Below are 18,850 nucleotides of genomic sequence, written 5' to 3' on the forward strand. Positions count from 1 at the left end.
AGAAACTTTTCCACTTGTTGCTCAACATATGACAGGATCTCATAAGATTGCTAAGTAGATATTGGAATTACAAGAGTTTGATTATACCTTTAAAGTGGAAGATACTATCTGGGCCTCACTTGTAGATATATTGACTCTCAAAGTCTATGAGAAGCACCTAAGGATTGAAGAACCACTTAAAGGGATACAACCTTTGAAGCCTCTGGAGAATTCTTTCTTATTGTTATTTGAGGGAGAATATCGAAGATAGTTAGGGAAAGCTAGTGGTAGACTAGCCTTATATGATCCGCATATGGTCAAACTATGTTCAAAAAGAGAAGGTAGTCTTAGAAGATGTACAAACCAACAATGAGGCTGAATATGCAATTCTTGAGGAAGGATTGATAAGATAAAAACAAGCATGAGTGGATACATTGATCATTAAAGGGGATGCATTGTTACTCGTTTCGTTCAGATCGAGGAGGGGGGAGTATATGTCCAAGGAATTTCATGCATATAAGGCTAAAAAATGCATTAAGACATCAATGTATAGTGACATACACACCTCAGCAAAATGGTGTGGTTGAGAGGAAGAACATGTCTCTCATGGAGATGGCACGATGTATGGTGAAAGCCCAAGATTTACCTCATGGTTTTTGATTAGAGGCAACTATGTGTTGAACAAATGTCCTACCAAGGCCTTGCAGTCTAAAACTCCTTATATGAAGCTTGGCATGGCAAGAAGTCTTCTGTGGCTCATTTGCATGTTTTTGGTTATCTTGCTTATGCTCTTGTGCCTGAGCAACAACGTAGTAAGCTTGATGATAAGGCAGTTAAATGCATATTTGTGGGATACAGTTCAGAAAGCAAGGAATATAGACTCTACCATCTAGTCTCAAAGCGGATTTTGGTAAGTAGAGATGTTTTTGTCGAAAGCTCAGTTCAGCCCATGCTTTCATGCAAAAAATAGCAGAATATATGCTCAGAGAACATGTTTGATTTGCTCCTATCTTTGTTTAATGGAGAGCAGCCATATGTAGAGCAATTGAATGCTCAGCCAAGTTATGAGATTCAGCCTTTCCAGGTGCAAAATCAACCTGCAAATCAGCCTTTTGATGAGGCAATTATTGAGGATGTAGTGGATGAGGAGAGAGCAACCATAGAAGAATCTAGGCGTATGCCAAAATGGCTTGTGCAGACATTGAGGGATAGCAAGTTGGTAACTCCTTTACCTAGCAGAACTGGTGCAGGTTCTCATCATGCAGATTATTCTCATATGGATTATGTTCTCATTTCCACTTTATGTAACGAGGAGGAACCTGTTTCCTTTGAGGAAGCACAGGATGATGATCATTGGATGCATGCTATTATGCAGGATGAGTATAACTCTATACTCAAGAATGACACTTGGTATTTGACATATCTACCTCATGGCAAGAAGGCCATTGATACTAAGTGGGTTTACAAGTTAAAACGTAAAGCAGGTGGTAGCATTGATCGCGCTACAAGGCCAGACTTGTTGCAAAGGGGTATGCCCAGCAAAAGGGCATTGATTATGATGAGTCATTTGCACCCACATCTCGTATGACTACCATTAGGTGTCTCATTGCTTTGGCTGCACATCATGGGTGGAATGTATATCAGTTGGACATTAAGACTGCATTCTTGAATGGTGATTTACATGAGGACACGTATGTATCGCAAGCTCCTCGTTTTGCTGTGAAATGAGAAGAGTCTGAAGTATACCAGTTGAAAAAGGCTCTTTATGGCCTTAAGCAGGCTCCTAGAGCATGGTATGAGAAGATTCATGCATATTTGGTTGCAAATGATTTTTGCAACAGTCCAACAGAGAGTACCCTCTATGTGAATAGGAGTACGAACACATTTTTGGTCATCATTCTATACGTGGATGACATACTGCTCACGAGACCCGATATAGATCAGATTTCAGTCTTTAAGGCTGATTTGCAGTCATCGTTTGAGATGTCAGATTTGAAGCCCTTGCATTACTATTTGGGGATTCAGTTTATGCAACACAATGATGGCATTGTTATGCTGCAGTCTAAATATATATAGAAGCTATTGAAAAGGTTTAATCTTCAAGAATATAAACATGTGGCTACACCTAGGGAGACAGGTACTCAACTTAGTCTTCAAGATACAGGCTGTTGGATCCCTTCTTTATGTGTGCAACACGAGGCGAGATATACAATATGCGGTCTCATAATTGAGCAGATTTATGCATAGCCCAGGTACGAAGCATTGACAGGCTGTTAAGTGAATTTTTTGCTATTTATAGGGCACTCAGTATTTTGGATTATTTTATCCAAAGAGGGATGAGTCACAGCTGCATGCTTTCAGTGATTCAGATTGGGCTAAGTGTTATGACACACCAGTGTCCACTAGTGGGTTTTGCTTTCACCTTGGTGATTCATGTATATCATGGCTCAGCAAGAAGCAACCTACAGTGGCCATTTCCAACTGTAAAGCTGAGTACAGGATAGCTTTTACAACTACAGTTAAGTGTGTGTAGCTCAGACGTCTTATGGCTGATTTGGATGTTGGACAGTCGTCTAGCACTACGATTTTCACTAACAGCCAGAGCGCATTAGCAGTTACGAGGAACCCAGTGTTTCATGCTCGTACTAAGCACATTGAGGTGCATTACCACTATGTCAGGGAAAGACTCTCTACAGCAGAGATCATCTTGGTGTACATGCCTACACATGACAACATGACAGATTTATTCACGAAGGCTCTTCCTTGTGAAAAGTTTAAAGCTTTTCGTAAAGCTTTGGGCTTATCGCCTTTTCAAGATTGATCGGCCATACCCTGTACATGTTCACATCATCACTCCATGGGAGATTTGTAGCATTATACAGTAGTGATGTGTGAATACACTTAAGACCACCGAGGCACTTTTTCCCTCACTCTAGGAGGTTTTTTTCCCTGTGCGTATGTACACTCTTATCTACTCATTTTGGGATGTGTACTTATCTTTTGTATTTGGCACACATTTGTTCATTCTAATCTAGTGAGTTTGTGTACTCTCAAGCTTCTCTATCTTGTGTGTGCATTTTTGCAACCCTAACCCTAATTCCAACAACAGATTAGAAGCCAAAAAACAACCCAGTCTAAATTTCTGCAGAGGTTATGTTCATGGTGCTGAGTAACATCAAAATTCTTTCAACATTAGTTATTTAAAGACCAACCATTATATAAAAACTATGCTCATTCAATCCAACAGTCAGCATATTTTTTTAAGAACAGTATACATAGCTAAAAACGAGTCAATAAAGATATTATTTAACATGTTATCACATTCTAAGCCAAGTTCAGTAGTCCCATCTACTACAGTATTAAAAAATTATGTAATCAACATCTAGCAGCATATTCAGTATTTCACCTAGTAGTCCAAGTAATCAACAGCATAACCAGTACTTCAACCAATAGCCCAAGTAGCATCAGACCAGGTTTCTACAACTAATCACCATGTTTAATTACTATGTAGAGAACTTATAGTATAAGTGAAAAGATATGAGTCAGATCAATCTGCTGAACAAGATAGGACTCATACAATCCTCATAGTTGAAGGTCAACTAAAGTGAGGTAAGAAACTGTAGTTTTTAAACTTTGTAGGATCTGAAGTGTTTGAAGGTCTGTGAGTGTCAAAGGACACAGAAGGTGAGGAGATATGAATCAGCTGAATCAATTTATTCAAACTTGAGTCAAATAAGAGTCAGTAAAGGACAATTGACATATTCAATAGAGTCCTAGAGCTAGAGATTTGAGGATTGAAGATTGTTGGTTTTGGAGGAAAATCTGAGGGTCTGCAGGACAAGAATCTGACAAAGGTCAGCACAACAGTTGGCTGAATCAGATTACAGCCAGATCGTGGTTAGCTGAGAGTCAATTGGGGTCAGTTTAGGTCAACAAGTTATCAAAGAAGGTCAGCTGAGGAGATAGGATTGAAGATCAAACTTGTTCAAAGTCGTATCTGACCTGAGAAGGCATTTAGGAGGATTAGCTATTTCAATTTGAGGAGGGTAAGCAGCTTAGGGTTAATTTAGGTCAGCATGTTATCAGAGAAGGTCAGCTGAGGAGATAGGGTTGAAGGTCTGAGTTGTTTAGTGTCATATATGACCTGAGAAGTCATTTTAGAGAATCAACTAATTTAAGTTGAAGAGGGTAAGGTGTCGGATTGTATCATCAGAGATTCAAAGGATACCTAAATGTCAGCTAAAGTGAGGTAAGAGACTGTAGTGTTTAATCTTTGTAAGATGTGAAGTGTTTGAAGGTCTATGTGTTAAAGGACAAAGGTGAGGAGATCTAAATCAAGTGAATCAGTTTATTCATACTTGAGTCAAATAAGAGTCGATAAAGGACAACTAACATATTCAATAGGTTTCTAGAGCTAGCGATTTGGGGATTGAAGATTGCTGGTTCTTGAGGAAAATATGGAGGTCTGGAGGACAAGAAATTGACAGAAAACAACAATTCGTTGAATTAGATTATAGTAGTGGTGAACCAAGAGTCAGCTGGGGTCAGTTTAAGCCAACAGGTTACTTGAAGATCAACGTTGCTCAGAGTCATATTTGACCTAATAAAACATTTCAAAGAATCAACTAGCTCAAGTTAAAGAGGGTAAGGTGTTGGAATGTATCAGCAGAGATTTAGACAATAGTTGCAAATCTATTATGTTCCCTGGACTGGGCAACTCATCACCATCTGTAGCAAATGTAGCCTAAAACAGAGTGATGATGAACCCATGTTCATAATCACCTATAATCATAGTCCTAAGCAACACTCTTTCATTTTTACCATTTACAACAATTGAAACAAGGTATTGATCCAACAATACTCAAGGCTAAAATACATAATGATGCCCATGGATACAGTTTCATAGATTAGTTTACACATAATAATGCCCATGGATACAGTTTCATAGATTAGTTTAATTTCTTGAAGAACCCCAACTTATTCAAGTATGAAAAAAATGGTGTTGTTCTTAAGCACTTGTGTACCTGGGTAGAAGGACTCCTTGCAGAGGCAAGCATGATAGACATCGCGCAATGTTTCAATAAGAAAGTAAACGTGCGAAGTGAGTAAAAGAACCCACCTCCAATCTAATATATGGGTCACTACTAAGACAAAGCAAAGGAATCTCCATCATAGCGACAAGTGCCACAAGAACGTTATTGCCCACCACCATCCTTTGTGAGATCATGATAAACAATCGTGTACAGAGGCACATCAACCTATATGTAGCCCGTGCCACAAAAACGTAACTGCCCATCCGCACCCCTTGCAAGGTTATGATGAACCCAAAGAAATGACAGAGTTGGAACATCCAATAAGTCCAATGTGAAAGAGTTTGCAATAGTAAAGAACCCTAGCAAAGTACGCTATGATTCCATTTGTGCCATTACACATGTCATATGAGCACAAGTGGAGTAAGTGCGCGCGCGCGCGTGTGTGTGTGTGTGCACGCGCGCGCGTGCACGTGCAAGCGTTATGTGGTCAATAATCATGCAGCACAACCAGGTACACAAATTCCTCAATCCTAAAGCAAGAAGGGACAGCAGATGCAAAAGCATGGAAGAATCATACAAATAAATAAACTTCTAATTGCAGCAACAAATAGTCATTTAAAGTGTACCAAAAGCTTTGTAAAACGAAAACGTAACTAGCACATCTCATCTATGTAAATCACAACGCATTGACTACACACCAAAGTTTGTGGTTGTATGGAACCTTGCGGGACCATTCATCGTCCAAACCATACATTCCTTACAAGGCAATGACATGACAAATTTGAACACACGAGAAATATCCAAAAGCAAGTCTGTTAAGCACCCTAGTATCCCTGAAAGAGCCTTCAAGGTACTGCAAGCAGTCAAACCGCTAGAAACTTAGAATATAATACCCCCCCCCCCCCCCCCCCCCCCCGCGGCTGCGCACGAACCACCTCCTAAATACACACCAAAGCATATAAAAAGGGGTTCATTCAAAACGCTTGGTGCGGGAAAGTATCATTTCCAGTGTATGCCTATCATTACTGCCTACACCATGCCTCTGCCTACTGCAACAAAGTCAAAACTCTACTAGTTCATATATCCACTTTTAGCATGTCCATTTGTCCCAGATATCAGGGCCTTGGGACCGACCGCAAAAGCGGAGGATAACCAACCTTGAGTCTTTGCCTTCTCCACATAACCTGCAAACTTTTCACTTGCATTTGGAATATCCAAGGCAAGATCATCCAGACTGTCTGCTACTCTGGTAAATCCCTTAATCATCTGATTTAAAGTGATCAGGCCTTCACTTGAACACTCCTGTAATAAATTCAACAACCGGTCATTCTGCTTTTCCATAGCCATGACCAGTGCTTTCTTGACTACTTCATGGTGGAAGAACGGCATATCAAGGTCACGGATGCAATGGCAGGCTTCTGAAATATCCCCACCTGCTTCATACTCTTCAAGGAGCTTAATAATTTTGTCTTTGGCATCCTCCACTGCCCAACCAGAACCTCCACCCCAGCATCGAAGGATGCGTTCACCTGCATGCCGGGCTGCAAGTACTGCCTTTGCAGCGCGGACTGTTTCACTTCCAAGAGAACCTGGCTTCAGCTGCTCGTTGGTTTCCTCAAGATCTAATGGAGCCAGAATATCGTCTACTACAGCCCTTGCCAAAAACAATGCTAGCTCATTGGCAGCATCTGGAATGTCCAGGGCCGTGTCTTCTGCAACTTCTAGCAGTAGGACAAACGCTTTGGCCACATCCTCAGATGAAATAACCTCAGCATACAGAGAGGAGAGCAAAACAGATGCCATCTCCTTCTCTCGATTCTTCCTGTCCATGGCTGAAGTTATCACTTTCTTTACAAAAACAGCATTTAGGTCAGGGGCAGCCAGATCCTCTAAGCTTCTGATCACTTCACCCACATCATCAGAAAGGAAGTATTCTTGAATAATGCTTGCAGCCTTCTGCTTGAATGCAGTGACTTCATCAGTCTCCACAGTATCACTACATTCGGCAGTAGCAAGCGTTGTTGCAGAAGCTGGACTTAGAAACCCTCCTTCTATAGCCTTTGAAACTAAAGACAAAAGCATGTCTTTAGCATGAGGTATGTCCAGAGACAAGTCATCGACAGCATCAGCAAGCCGTGCAAAACCTTTCGAGATTTGGCTGGATGTTATTAAGCCTTCATCATCAGCTTCTTTCAGCAGAGAGAGAATGAGACTCTCAGAATTCCTCTTCTCCATGGCAAGGGTCAAAGCCCTCTTCACCAAGTCATGATGGAAATAAGGAACATTTAGCTGTCTGATGCACCTGCATGCTTCTGCTCTATCTCCGCTCTCAACATACTCATTAAGCAAGGCACTTATCTTTTTTCGCACTTCATCCACTGTACTATGGGTACAGCCACCCCATCTGCGTTCTACAATCTCAGCATGTAGAGGTGGTAATAAATAGCTTTTTTCTGCTTTTCTAACTACCTCATGACCCTTTGCTCCTTCAGGTAATGTCTGGACAATCTTTTTGAGAAAAGCTGGTGGAAGGATATCATCTACAACTGCTCTGGCTACAAAGAGAGCTAATGTGTCCACAGCATCAGGAATATCTATCGTCAGATCATCAGCTGACTCCACTAGTCTGGCAAACCCTTTGGCTACTTGATCTGGTTTGATTACGTCGGCATAGAGTGCAGATAACAAAACCGCAGCCATTTCCTTCTCACGGTCATGCCTATCCAAGGACATGGAAACAAGCTTCTTAACAAAATGGTGATGATACATTGGAGAACCCAAGTCCCGAAGATCAGCTGCAGTCTCAACGACAGTGTCTGTGGTGAAATACTCTTCTACAATTCGCACAACCTTGCTTTTGTAATCCTCAAGTGACTCTGTGACTGAAGCGCTGACGAGCTTGTAAGGTTCCTGAACACAAAAACCAACAAGCAAGATTCTCAAAACCACAAACCTTGCACGTTTGCACATTAAAAACTGCATGGCCCTACCCAAAACCTACCCTGATGGCAACTCACCTATGTTCCTTGACTAGGGCACACAACGGGGCACAATGCACATCACTAACCCGAAACTTGCACATAGTTATATCCACATGGCACCCAAGTGCAGGCTACACGTGACAACATGGACCTAAACATCTAGTTTGGCATTGCTACTTTAAAACAAGGTTCTTCGAGATCATTGTTGCAACATAAGTGCATGTAGGGAAGTCAATGGATCTACCAAAAATGGGCCTATAACACCTCACAGCTCTGTGTAAAAACACACATCAACCATAAATAGTATTTGAAAAGCTATGGGCTTTTACATGAGACTTGAGCTCAAACAAGTGGTATTTGAAGACGGCGAGAACGATCCGACTTGGAGCCATGAGTCAAACAAAGGACTTTACAATCAGCAACAATGTTGAGCAGACATCTAGCAAGCCAACCCAAGAACGCATAGCTTAAGAGCGTTGTCTACAAAACCAAAATTGAAATGTGCAAGACAATGAAAAGAGGCAAAGAGGAGTTTTGTAGAGCCATTCCCAATGAGAGGTTTTGTAGAGCAAGTATGTCAAACCGTGGTTATTCAACATGAAGTGACATTTAACACGCTAAAGCAACCAGCGACATTAGTGGAACTTTGATAAGATGAAAAAAGAAGTTCCTCTATGAGTCTATAAGGAGGGCTTTGTATGTTCCCAAAAGAAGGTTTTTCATCCAGTAGAAATGTGTTTATCCGAAAGGAGGGATTACAACACATACAAAGCATCACCACCAAAGCATCACTCAACAATAATAAAAGCTTCAAAAAAAAAGGAGAAAGTTTCCATAGGTTTTGTGCATATTATAACATCTATCAATAAAACACCATAATCCATGACTCATAGGAGAGATTTATCTATGATTTCACAAGTAGCTTACATAAAGCACCATCATCCATCATTCATACGAGTACGATTTCACAAGGAGGTGACTAGCTAATACAACTAAAGATTCATGAAGGATGAACTGTTTGAGAATATGCAAAGGAAAGACAGCTGCAAAATATTGCCACCCTCGCATCCAAACATAGGAGGCTAGCATTTTCAGAACACAGTGAGGGTTGAATTTAGGCTACATTGGCTGGCCTTCAAGTACTAGGGAGACACCAAGACAACTGTAAAATATAATAAAGGTAGAACTACTATCTTCTAAGAACTAGCAAGGATTTTACCCGGCACTAACATAGAAGCCAACATTTTCAAAAGATTGTATTTTGTCTACTTGACAACCAAACCAGTTACCTTCAAGTGGGAGGAAGACTCCAAGACAGTTGTAAAAAAGACAGTTGTAAAGCATGCCATGCTTTAGCAAAGCTATCGTAGACTTGTCTCTAATGTGCAAGTGAATAACAAAGAAGATAGAAGAGTGGAATAGAGAGTCAAGACACAGGCACAACACACGACTACCTAAACTCCTATAAACTTATGTACAAGAAAATGAGATACAATAGTACTCTCGACCTGATTGTGCGCTTTAGAAACCATAAGATGAGATGACAAATGATGAACCAAAACCCTCTTTATATATAAAAGCTACTACAGGTTGGTTTCAGGTCGGCCCGCCCTTTTTAATCTACAAAATAATGTCAAAAAACATTCCAAATGCTTTAATATTGTGCCCAAAGGGTGTCCCATCCATTGGTCCCTTGTGTGGGCACCTATAGGGCTCCTAAATTGGCCCCAAATCAGCCCCAAACCTGGTTGTCCAAACACAACCCACACACTTACTTGCAAGTGTGTCACATTCTCCCCCACTAACATTACAGATGTCCGGCCAAGAAACACAAAGGTAAAAGGAAAACCTCCCCACACAACAGATTGTCTAGAGATATGAGAAATAACCTTACATCTGCTCTTGAACCTAACATTCCGATCATGCATTGTCTGCACCAGAACTGTGCAAAGCAACTCCCCATCGAATCTCCATGTCAATCAGCAAAAAGTGCCGACTCCTCTAGAGGACACTCTTGATCTATACTCGGAGCACCAATGAAATTCTGCATATGGACCACCATCCTTGGCTCCCCAAAGCCCCTATGACACACCTACGAGTATGCAAGGCAAAGCCAGACATCAAATAGCAGCCAACAAGCAAGGTTAGACAACACACATAACACACGTGGCAGTAGTGACGTGTCAATCGGGTACCACTAGCCACAAAGCATTACTACTAGCTGACTAGGAGCATTGTTGCATATATATACGTGGGTAGTCAATTCGTCATAAATTCATCTGCTTTCCTTAGCGTTGTACTTAACAGAGTGTTTCTCTGTAGGCGAAGTGCAAGCCATGAGTGTAGGCTATGATTTGATGTCTTCATTCTTAGCCACGTCTCGTACTTGAATTTCAGTTGTATTACTTCTTTCTTGTACATAATACAAAGCAGTAGTTTAGGACCCTTGTGTGTGCTGTATGTGTGATTCGGCCGCACTCTTCTTTCTATTTCCAGAAAACCCTAGATAGGCACAAGTGTTCTACAGTTGGTATCAAAACCTAGAGAACCTGCAAACTTCTTTTCTTTTCTGGCACCCATGTGCGTTGACTACTTAGATATGGTTGAGCACCTAGATTCCAAGAGTGCACAAGTTCGGGTTTGGGAAAAGTGAATATTTGGGTTCTCTTCTTTGCACCTAGGTTAATTGGGGTATATTGTGCTTCCCTGCCTCACCAAACCATTGCACCTGGGTTAATTGGTGTATATTGTGTTCCCTGACCCACCAAACCCTTGCACTTGGGTTAATTGGGGTATATTGTGCTTCCCTGTCACGTGCATCCCGCACTTGGATGCCACGTAGACATATCTATACAGAAGGTGCAGGACCTGGGATGGTAAAACTAGTCCCATGTAAGCCAGTCCGGGGCGAGTCAGCTAGGGTTCCATCCTGGTCGTCCGAGGTCAAGAGTGCATTGTCCTCCACATGAGTCCAAGGTTAGGTGTGCATCGTCCTACACATGAAACAGTGCCAGTCCGCGCTGCGAGTCTCCCTCTGGAATGATGTCAGTGATTCTGTGTATCTGGTATGGTACTGGATGCCAGATCATTGTGTAGATAGTTAGGGTTTGCATATAGAAAAGGGGCCAGCCCATAGGGCTACCCCAAGTACTTGTGTGGGCATGGGGACAGTGTAAAACCACCCCATTAAGAGCCAGGAAGGTCCTGGTTGTACCCACCAGCCACAAGTAGGACAGCCCTAAGGGCATGCTAGGGGCAGCCAACAAGTCAACCAGCCTTTTGATGGCTGTAGGGCAAGTATGGGGCAGACCATACAGGCTGCCCAGCATTCAAGACAGCCAGTATTCAGTGCCCAGGCCTCTAGAAATCCATGTGCCTAATGCCCAGGCAAGAAGGGAAGCAGGCGCAGATTTTATGTAGCATTTAATGCTGTTTATTCAATCGTGGGCTGAATTTATGCCAGCCGACTGGACTTGAACTGGCCGACTAGACTTGAACTGGCCGACTGGAACTTTGGGACTCTAGGGATGCACAGGCCATGTCATTGATAGTCCCTTCAGTGAAAAGAACTATTATTCCGCACATTCGTTCTTGCAAGACATCGAAGCTTGCATGGGACACATTGGAAGCAATGTATCAGGTACACAACGAGACAAGAGTTGCCTACTTGAAGAGGCAATTGGATCTTCTTTCTATGGATGAGGGTGACTCCATGGCAGATCATCTCACCAAAGTGAAAGATTTGCAAGAACAATTGCTCAACATTGATAAGGTTATCCCAGACAGACAGCTGGTCACCAACACTCTTCATTCTTTACCACCTTCCTACTTGGGCTTTCACACCTCTCTCAACCTCTCTATGAGAGGAGGTGGTGATCCCGTCACTTTTGAAGAGCTGGTGGGTTTACTCTTGCAGGAAGAGCAAACAAGAGCAAACTTATCGAGCAACCGTGGTGGAGACAAGGCATTTACAGCCAAGGATAAGGGTAAAGCAAAGAGCTTTAAGCATGGGGGACAACAGTCTAGCAAGGTTGGTCATGGACAGCCCTCTTCTGGTGATGAAAAGTCTGACAAAGGGGATGCAAACAAGCCCAAAAAGAAGGGCAAATGTCACTACTGCCATAAGCTTGGACACTACATCAGTGAATGTAGAAAGCGGATTGCAAAAGAGAAAAGGAAAGAAGCAGGTAATGCAATAGCAGACTCTTCTGATGACAAAGCACAGCAATCAACTAATGTAATTCAAGAAGAGTACACTTTTTTGGTCACATGCACTAGTGACACACCAAGTGCTTCAAACAATGATATGTCTTGCATTGCATCTGACAGACAGGATGTATCATGGTATTTTGATAGTGGTGCTTCGAGCCACATCACTTCATGCAAAGATGTATTTCAGCACTTGGTTTATGCTTCAAATGGCCGCACTGTATCATGTGCAGATCATACCACATATCCAGTAAAGGGAATTGGCAATGTCATACTTATTGCAGCCAATGGTGCCAATATATGTATGAAAAATGTATTGTATATTCCAGGGATAAAGAAAAATCTGCTCTCCGTCTCAACCATAAACGACCAAGGTTTAAAGGTTGAATTTGAAGATGGGAAGTGTTTGGTAAAAGGCCCATCAAAGGGTTATGAAATAGTCACTTCTGGAACACGATACAAAGGCTTGTATAAGCTGGACAGCTATGACAAGCGTACTTTTATGATGCAAATACAATGGCTGCCCACACTCCTGCTATGCATGATGCAGAGCTATGGCATGCTCGTTTTGGGCATGTAAATTTTCAGAGTTTGATGCTTTTGCAGAAGCATCATATGGTTGATAATATGCCGCCTCTTGAGTCTCCACCAAGACATGTATGTGAGGGGTGTATTTTGGGAAAGATGCAACGAAAACCATTCCCCAAAGATGGAGCTGTTAGAGCTGAAAGTAAATTACAGCTCATACATAGTGATGTATGTGGTCCAATGCGGACACCATCCATAGGGGGACATCTTTACTTCGTCAGATTCATTGATGACTACTCCAGGTTTGCTTGGGTTTACCCTTTGAAAGCGAAAGCAGAGGTGTTTGCATGCTTTCGACACTTTGTAGCAATGGCTGAAAATATGTGTGGATGTAAAGTCCAAACACTCCGCTCAGATAGAGGTGGAGAATACATGTCAAATGCATTCAAGGATTATATGCTTCAAAAGGGCATCAAACACCAATGTACTGTGCCTTATACACCGCAGCAGAATGGTGTAGCTGAAAGGAAAAATAGATCTCTCATGGAGATGGCAAGATGCAAGGTGAAAGCACAAAAGTTGCATCACAATTTTTGGATGGAAGCTATAATGTGTGCATGAGATGAAAACATGGATTATGGGCTGGGGTATTTATACCACTCCCTTCATGCAGTCGGCTGGCTTCAGGACAGCCTCACGACTAGGTATTATTAATAAAATGTATTCACACTCTAATAAATGCTGTTTTCACACTAGGCAGCCTGCTGGCCATCCTGCGCAGTGTAACGGGAGGCGGACGCGTGTATTGGAATCGTATAAATGTGAACAAGATTCTGAGCACTTAACACTTGAGCATTACAACCACAAAGCTGAAAATGACAGTACACCACATAAAGGGGCCGATGATAGGCTGACCCCCCCCCCTTTTAGGTTATATTACCAAAAGAGTCTGCAAAGTACAAGATTACGGGTGCCTGGGGATTCACCACCAGCCTGCACCTGATTCTTCCAAATACATCATGAATGAATACATTTCAAACAAGAGAATCTGTAGGTACATCCGCCCTGCACAAGCCTCTTCACAGGTACATCCGCCCTGCACGAGTATCACAATCCTCACAGGTACTCCGCCCTGCACAGGATGTAAATGGATCTTTAGGCCCTGTTTCCACGCGAGAAACTGATCCAGAAACCTGTGTTCTCCGCGAGCAAGTGTCCCCAATGCTTGCCCTAAGCACCTGTTACACCAGGAATCCTTGAGACACATCCATGCTCACATATTCCATTGCTGTCCGACCTGTTTTGTGCAATAACCAGTCCAAAACAGCAACTTTCTATCGCGAGAAATCCACCTGTAAAGGGTCCTACAGCCCTGTGGAGGTCCCTAGAGCTGTCCTGTACTGTCCAAGTTGACTTTGGACACCTGTAACCAGCCCAAAACTCGCAATAACCAGAAATTACAGGTCTGAAATTTACCAACCAGCCCTTTAGAAGAGTGTGGGGATCGATATCCAAGCTTGTGTGAGTCCGGGAAGCAAGCAACCAGCCCTGTAGCAACTCCCAAAGCTTCAATCAGCTCTCCAATGTGTTGAATCATGAATAAAACAGCCCAAATGGTCTCTTGAAGGAGGCGCCTTTCTCCAGTGCCACCTATGGGGCTTGGTGGGTACACATACAGGCTGACAAGTGTCCCCATAAGGTGTCCAGGTAGGTGTCCAGCCCATAGTGCTCCATTTGTCCTGTTTGTATAAGTTTAGGTCCAACCAAATGGGAAATGGCCATAAGTTGTCCGGACTTCATTAATTTTGGTCCAACCAAATGCGAACGCATTATAAGTTGTCCGGCCACTTATTAATGAGTGTGGACCTGCAAACCAATAAACTTTAGTAGTAAATGAAATAAGCTGTAAATTGAGTGTGGACGCACTTACCACCTGCAAAACCCATAAGCCCACAATTCTAGGCCCAAACAGGAGTGCACACACGTGTCCACAAGGTGCCCGGGCGTCCCCGGTCCCTCGGGCTTCACAGGCCAAAATAACAAGCATTGTCCAGGCAGCAAGACAATGTCACACAAAGTAAAATAAAGTTATGGCATGCATCATTTATGCATTGTGCACATGTAAACTTGGAGAACCACCTATCATCACTCTTGTACTTGAAAATATTCCGCCTGCCATCATAACACACCATGTGTGCATGGCCGGAATCCACACGGGCACCGCCCGAAAGTCCACAAATATCCTGCCATGTCCTTGGACTCATATGCATCCACTCATATGATCCATACACATGCCCAGGTATAATACATACATGCATCCGCATGTTTCTAGGCCTGACACGCATCCGCATGTCCCTAGAATATAGGGATTTGAGACACGCAACCTTCTGGAACAGCTCCTGACTGCTGGCCAATCAGCGCATGGGTGTGGGACTGCTCCCTACACCTGGCTGACCTGCTGGATAGTGCTTTAATCCCTGTCGGCTGCCTGTCCAGAAGCTCTAGAGCTGGCCGACAGCCCTCCCAGCCCTTGCCTTGGCTGGTGGGCAAGGCTTGGGCCCTCCTGGCCCCTTGGGGGTGGTTCTACACCTCCCCCATGCCCATACTACAAGTGCAAGTGCAAAACCTTCTCACTGGGGTAGCCCCATGGGCTGGCCCCTTCTCTACATGCAAACCTACATGCCTACAGAGGCCTGGCATCCAGTTGCAAACCAGATACACAGAACATCTGACATCATTCCACAGGGAGACTCACAGCGCGGACTAGCACTGCTTCTTGTGCAGGACTTTGCACACCTGACCTCGGACTCATGTGCAGGATAATGCACACCTGACCTCGGACGACTGAGATGGATCCCTGGCTGACTCGTCCCGGACTGGGCTCACATGGGACCAGTTCACCATCCCAGGTCCTGCACCTTCTGTACAGAAATGTCTACGTGGCATCCAAGTGCCGGATGCACGTGACATCCCCTTCTGCTTAACTTGACGGAAGCTGCATAGCCTCCAAATAATCCGTCAATAATGCCGGATAGTCTTCGAAAAATTCTTTGTCGAGCCATACCGCTTCATGAGTTCCTCGGTCCTGAAACTTCGTGAGAAACTGTCGTAGTCTTCGGCCTGAGCCATGCTTGAAACGGTGCAGAAGGATCTGTTCTGGAACCATTACTTCTGTTTCATCAAGGATGTCTGGTTCCGCTTCGTCTTTGACCTCTGAAGGGGGTGGACTTGCATATGGCTTTAACCAACTGACATGAAATACATCGTGCATAGTCCAACTCGGAGGTAGCTTTAACTGCATAGACACCTCATTAATCTTTTTCCGGATGGGGAATGGTCCAAAGCTCCTGAAAGACAACTTTGGGCATCGCTTGCCCACCTGCTTCAATCTTTGCTTCATAATCCGAAGATATACCCAATCTCCTTCCGAAAACTTCATGTCCCTTCGGTCTTTATTGGCCTGTCGAGTGTAGGCCTCTTGCGCTTTAGCCAATCTGTCTTTAACGGACTCTAGGATCTCCTGGTAAGACTCCGTCACTCTGTTCGCCTCCGGTACTGAAGACGAAGTCCTAGTTAACAACGACTGGAAAGGCCTTCCAAACCCTGCCTCATATGGAGTCCTGCCAATAGCAGAAGAAAAAGAGTCATTCAAAACAGCTTGAACTAAAGGCAAAAACGATTCCCACTTACCTTGCTGATCGTGGACATAACACTTCAGCACATCAAAGGCCAACTGGTTGTATATCTCTGTCTGGCCATCTGTCTGTGGGTGGAATGCACTGGAAAAATTCAACTTAGTACCAAAATTAACAAACAATGCCCTCCAAAAATGACTGGTAAACTTGGCATCTCGGTCTGACACTATGGTCCTAGGAATCCCACCAATCGGGTACCAATGCCGAATGAATAGCTGGGCAACATCCTCGGCGGTCACATTAGCCCTGCAAGGAATAAGCATCACAAATTTGCTGAACCTGTCAACAATAGTCAAACACTGTGTATTACGCTTACTCGGACTGGGAGGCAGATTTGTGACAAAGTCCATTGAAATGTCTTGGAAAGGACCCTCAGGAATTGGCAAAGGCTGTAACAACCCTATCTTCTTTCCACGAGGAGCTTTCACCTTTTGACAAATGTCACAGCGTTGTACATATGTAAACACATCACGCCTCATCTTTGGCCAATAGTATTGCCGTTCTAATTTCTCCAGAGTCGAATTCATGCCCCTATGACCACCTGTAATGGCGTCATGGGCATCATGGAGAAGAGTTGCCCGGAATGATTTCATGACACACAGTCGGCCTTTGTAGTAAAGCCAACCATCGCGTATCAGAAAATGGCATGGTCCTGTGGCATCCAATGCCTGTTCCCACTGTGTACCGAATTCCTCGGAATCCGCGTACGTGTGCTTCATGTCTTCTAGTCCTGTACCAACAAGGTCAAGTCTAGTGGTCTGAATCGCAGATACTTGTCCCTTCCTGCTCAAAGCATCGGCCACTGGATTGGCCTTTCCTGGAAGGTACTCAATCATGCCACCGAACTGCTGGAATATCTGACTCCAGCGGTGTTGTCGATCACTCCACTGTGCACTTGGCATCGTCTGAATCCAGCGCAATGCCTGATGGTCAGTGCGAACCTCGAAGTCACGGCCATACAGGAAATGTTTCCAATGTTTCAAGGCCTGAATAACTGCTAGGAGTTCACGATCATAGACTGAGTAGTTCTTTTCGGCGGGCAGTAACTTACGAGACATGTAAGCTACCGGATGACCATTCTGTTGCAATACACCTCCAATTGCGATCTTACTCGCATCGGTGATCACTTGAAATGGTTCGTCCCACGAGGCAAGGGCTAAACAAGGCGCTTCTGACAAAGCCACCTTGAGGTTCTGGAATGCCTCCAACGCTTGTGGAGTCATTCGAATCTTTTGCCTCCTTGTTTTCACTCCCTTTAGCAGATCCGTGAGGTCTGCCGAGAGATCAGAAAACTTGGCAATGTGGGTGGAATATGCCTGGCATATACCCACAAATGATCTAATGTCATAAGCAGTCTGAGGTACTTCCCAGTTAACAATCTCGGCCACTTTAGCCGGATCAAGTCGAATGCCTTCGGCACTGATTATATATCCCAAGTAATGTACCTGAAATAAAATTCTGACTTTTTTTCATTGACATAGAGCTCGTTGCTTTCCAGCAACTTAAGGACTTTCTCCACATCAATGTCATGCTGCTCAACTGTAGCTGAAAATATGAGTATGTCGTCCCGAAATATGAACACACACACTCCAATCAACTCCCGGAAAATACGCATCATCATGCGGTTAAATGTAGCTGGGGCGTTCGTCAAACCAAATGGCATGACCACAAATTCATAGTGGGCCCGTTCTGTACGGAAAGCTGTCTTGGGGATGTCCCCCTCAACAATCCGAACCTGGTGGTACCCACTCTTTAAATCCAATTTAGAGAACACCTTAGCTCCATTCAGCCTCTCGAGAATATAATCAATACGAGGCATCGGGAATCTGCTCTTGATAGTCAGCTTGTTGTGTGCACGATAATCGACACACAACCGAGAAGACCCATTTTTCTTCTTGACAAATAAGATCGGTGCTGCAAATGGCGACACGCTGGGGCGGATGAAGCCAACTTGCAACAATTCTTGGAGTTGGCGGTCCAACTCCGATTCCATTGCCTTAGAAAGGCGATACGGAAACTTGCTGGGGGGTTCCGAGCCTGGGAGGAGGTCAATCTTGTGATCCTCCGGTCTGGACGGGGGAAGCTGGGGAGGGAGACTGTCCCGAAGAAAAATCTTCTGGAACTTTTCATGGAGAACCGAGTACTTCTCGGAAGCACTGGCCACCGTCTGGGCTGTCTGGATGTAAATCATCGCACACTGTGCGCCTTTCCTGACTGCTCGCTTAGCCTGCAAGTGGCTTATGAGCGGAAAGTTTGGAATACCTGGCTCACACTTAATGGTCACCGGGGTGTTTGACACATTCCGATCAATCTGGAACGTGTGCTTGTCCCACTTGACATCAGGAAGACACTTGTGAAACCACTGGATACCCAAAATTATGTCAGCTCCTACAAGAGGGGCAACCATAAAGTCACGCACAAACTC

General features: G+C 43.8%; 1 protein-coding gene across 1 annotated transcript in view; it reads right to left on the bottom strand.

Moving 5' to 3' along the window:
• Positions 1-5,752: 5,752 nt before the first annotated feature.
• The window catches only part of LOC147606095 (MA3 DOMAIN-CONTAINING TRANSLATION REGULATORY FACTOR 4-like), a 46,529-nt gene continuing 33,431 nt past the window's right edge, over positions 5,753-18,850 (bottom strand). The window contains exon 3 of the mRNA XM_086792844.1: positions 5,753-7,922. Within this exon, the coding sequence (XP_086648970.1) occupies positions 6,084-7,922 (1,839 nt within the window). The 3' untranslated portion in view covers positions 5,753-6,083. The remainder of the gene's footprint in view (positions 7,923-18,850) is intronic.

The sequence above is a fragment of the Cibotium barometz genome, chromosome 58 (genome assembly GCF_041138505.1).
Source record: "Cibotium barometz isolate CiBa-2024 chromosome 58, ASM4113850v1, whole genome shotgun sequence".
NCBI lineage: Eukaryota > Viridiplantae > Streptophyta > Polypodiopsida > Cyatheales > Cibotiaceae > Cibotium > Cibotium barometz.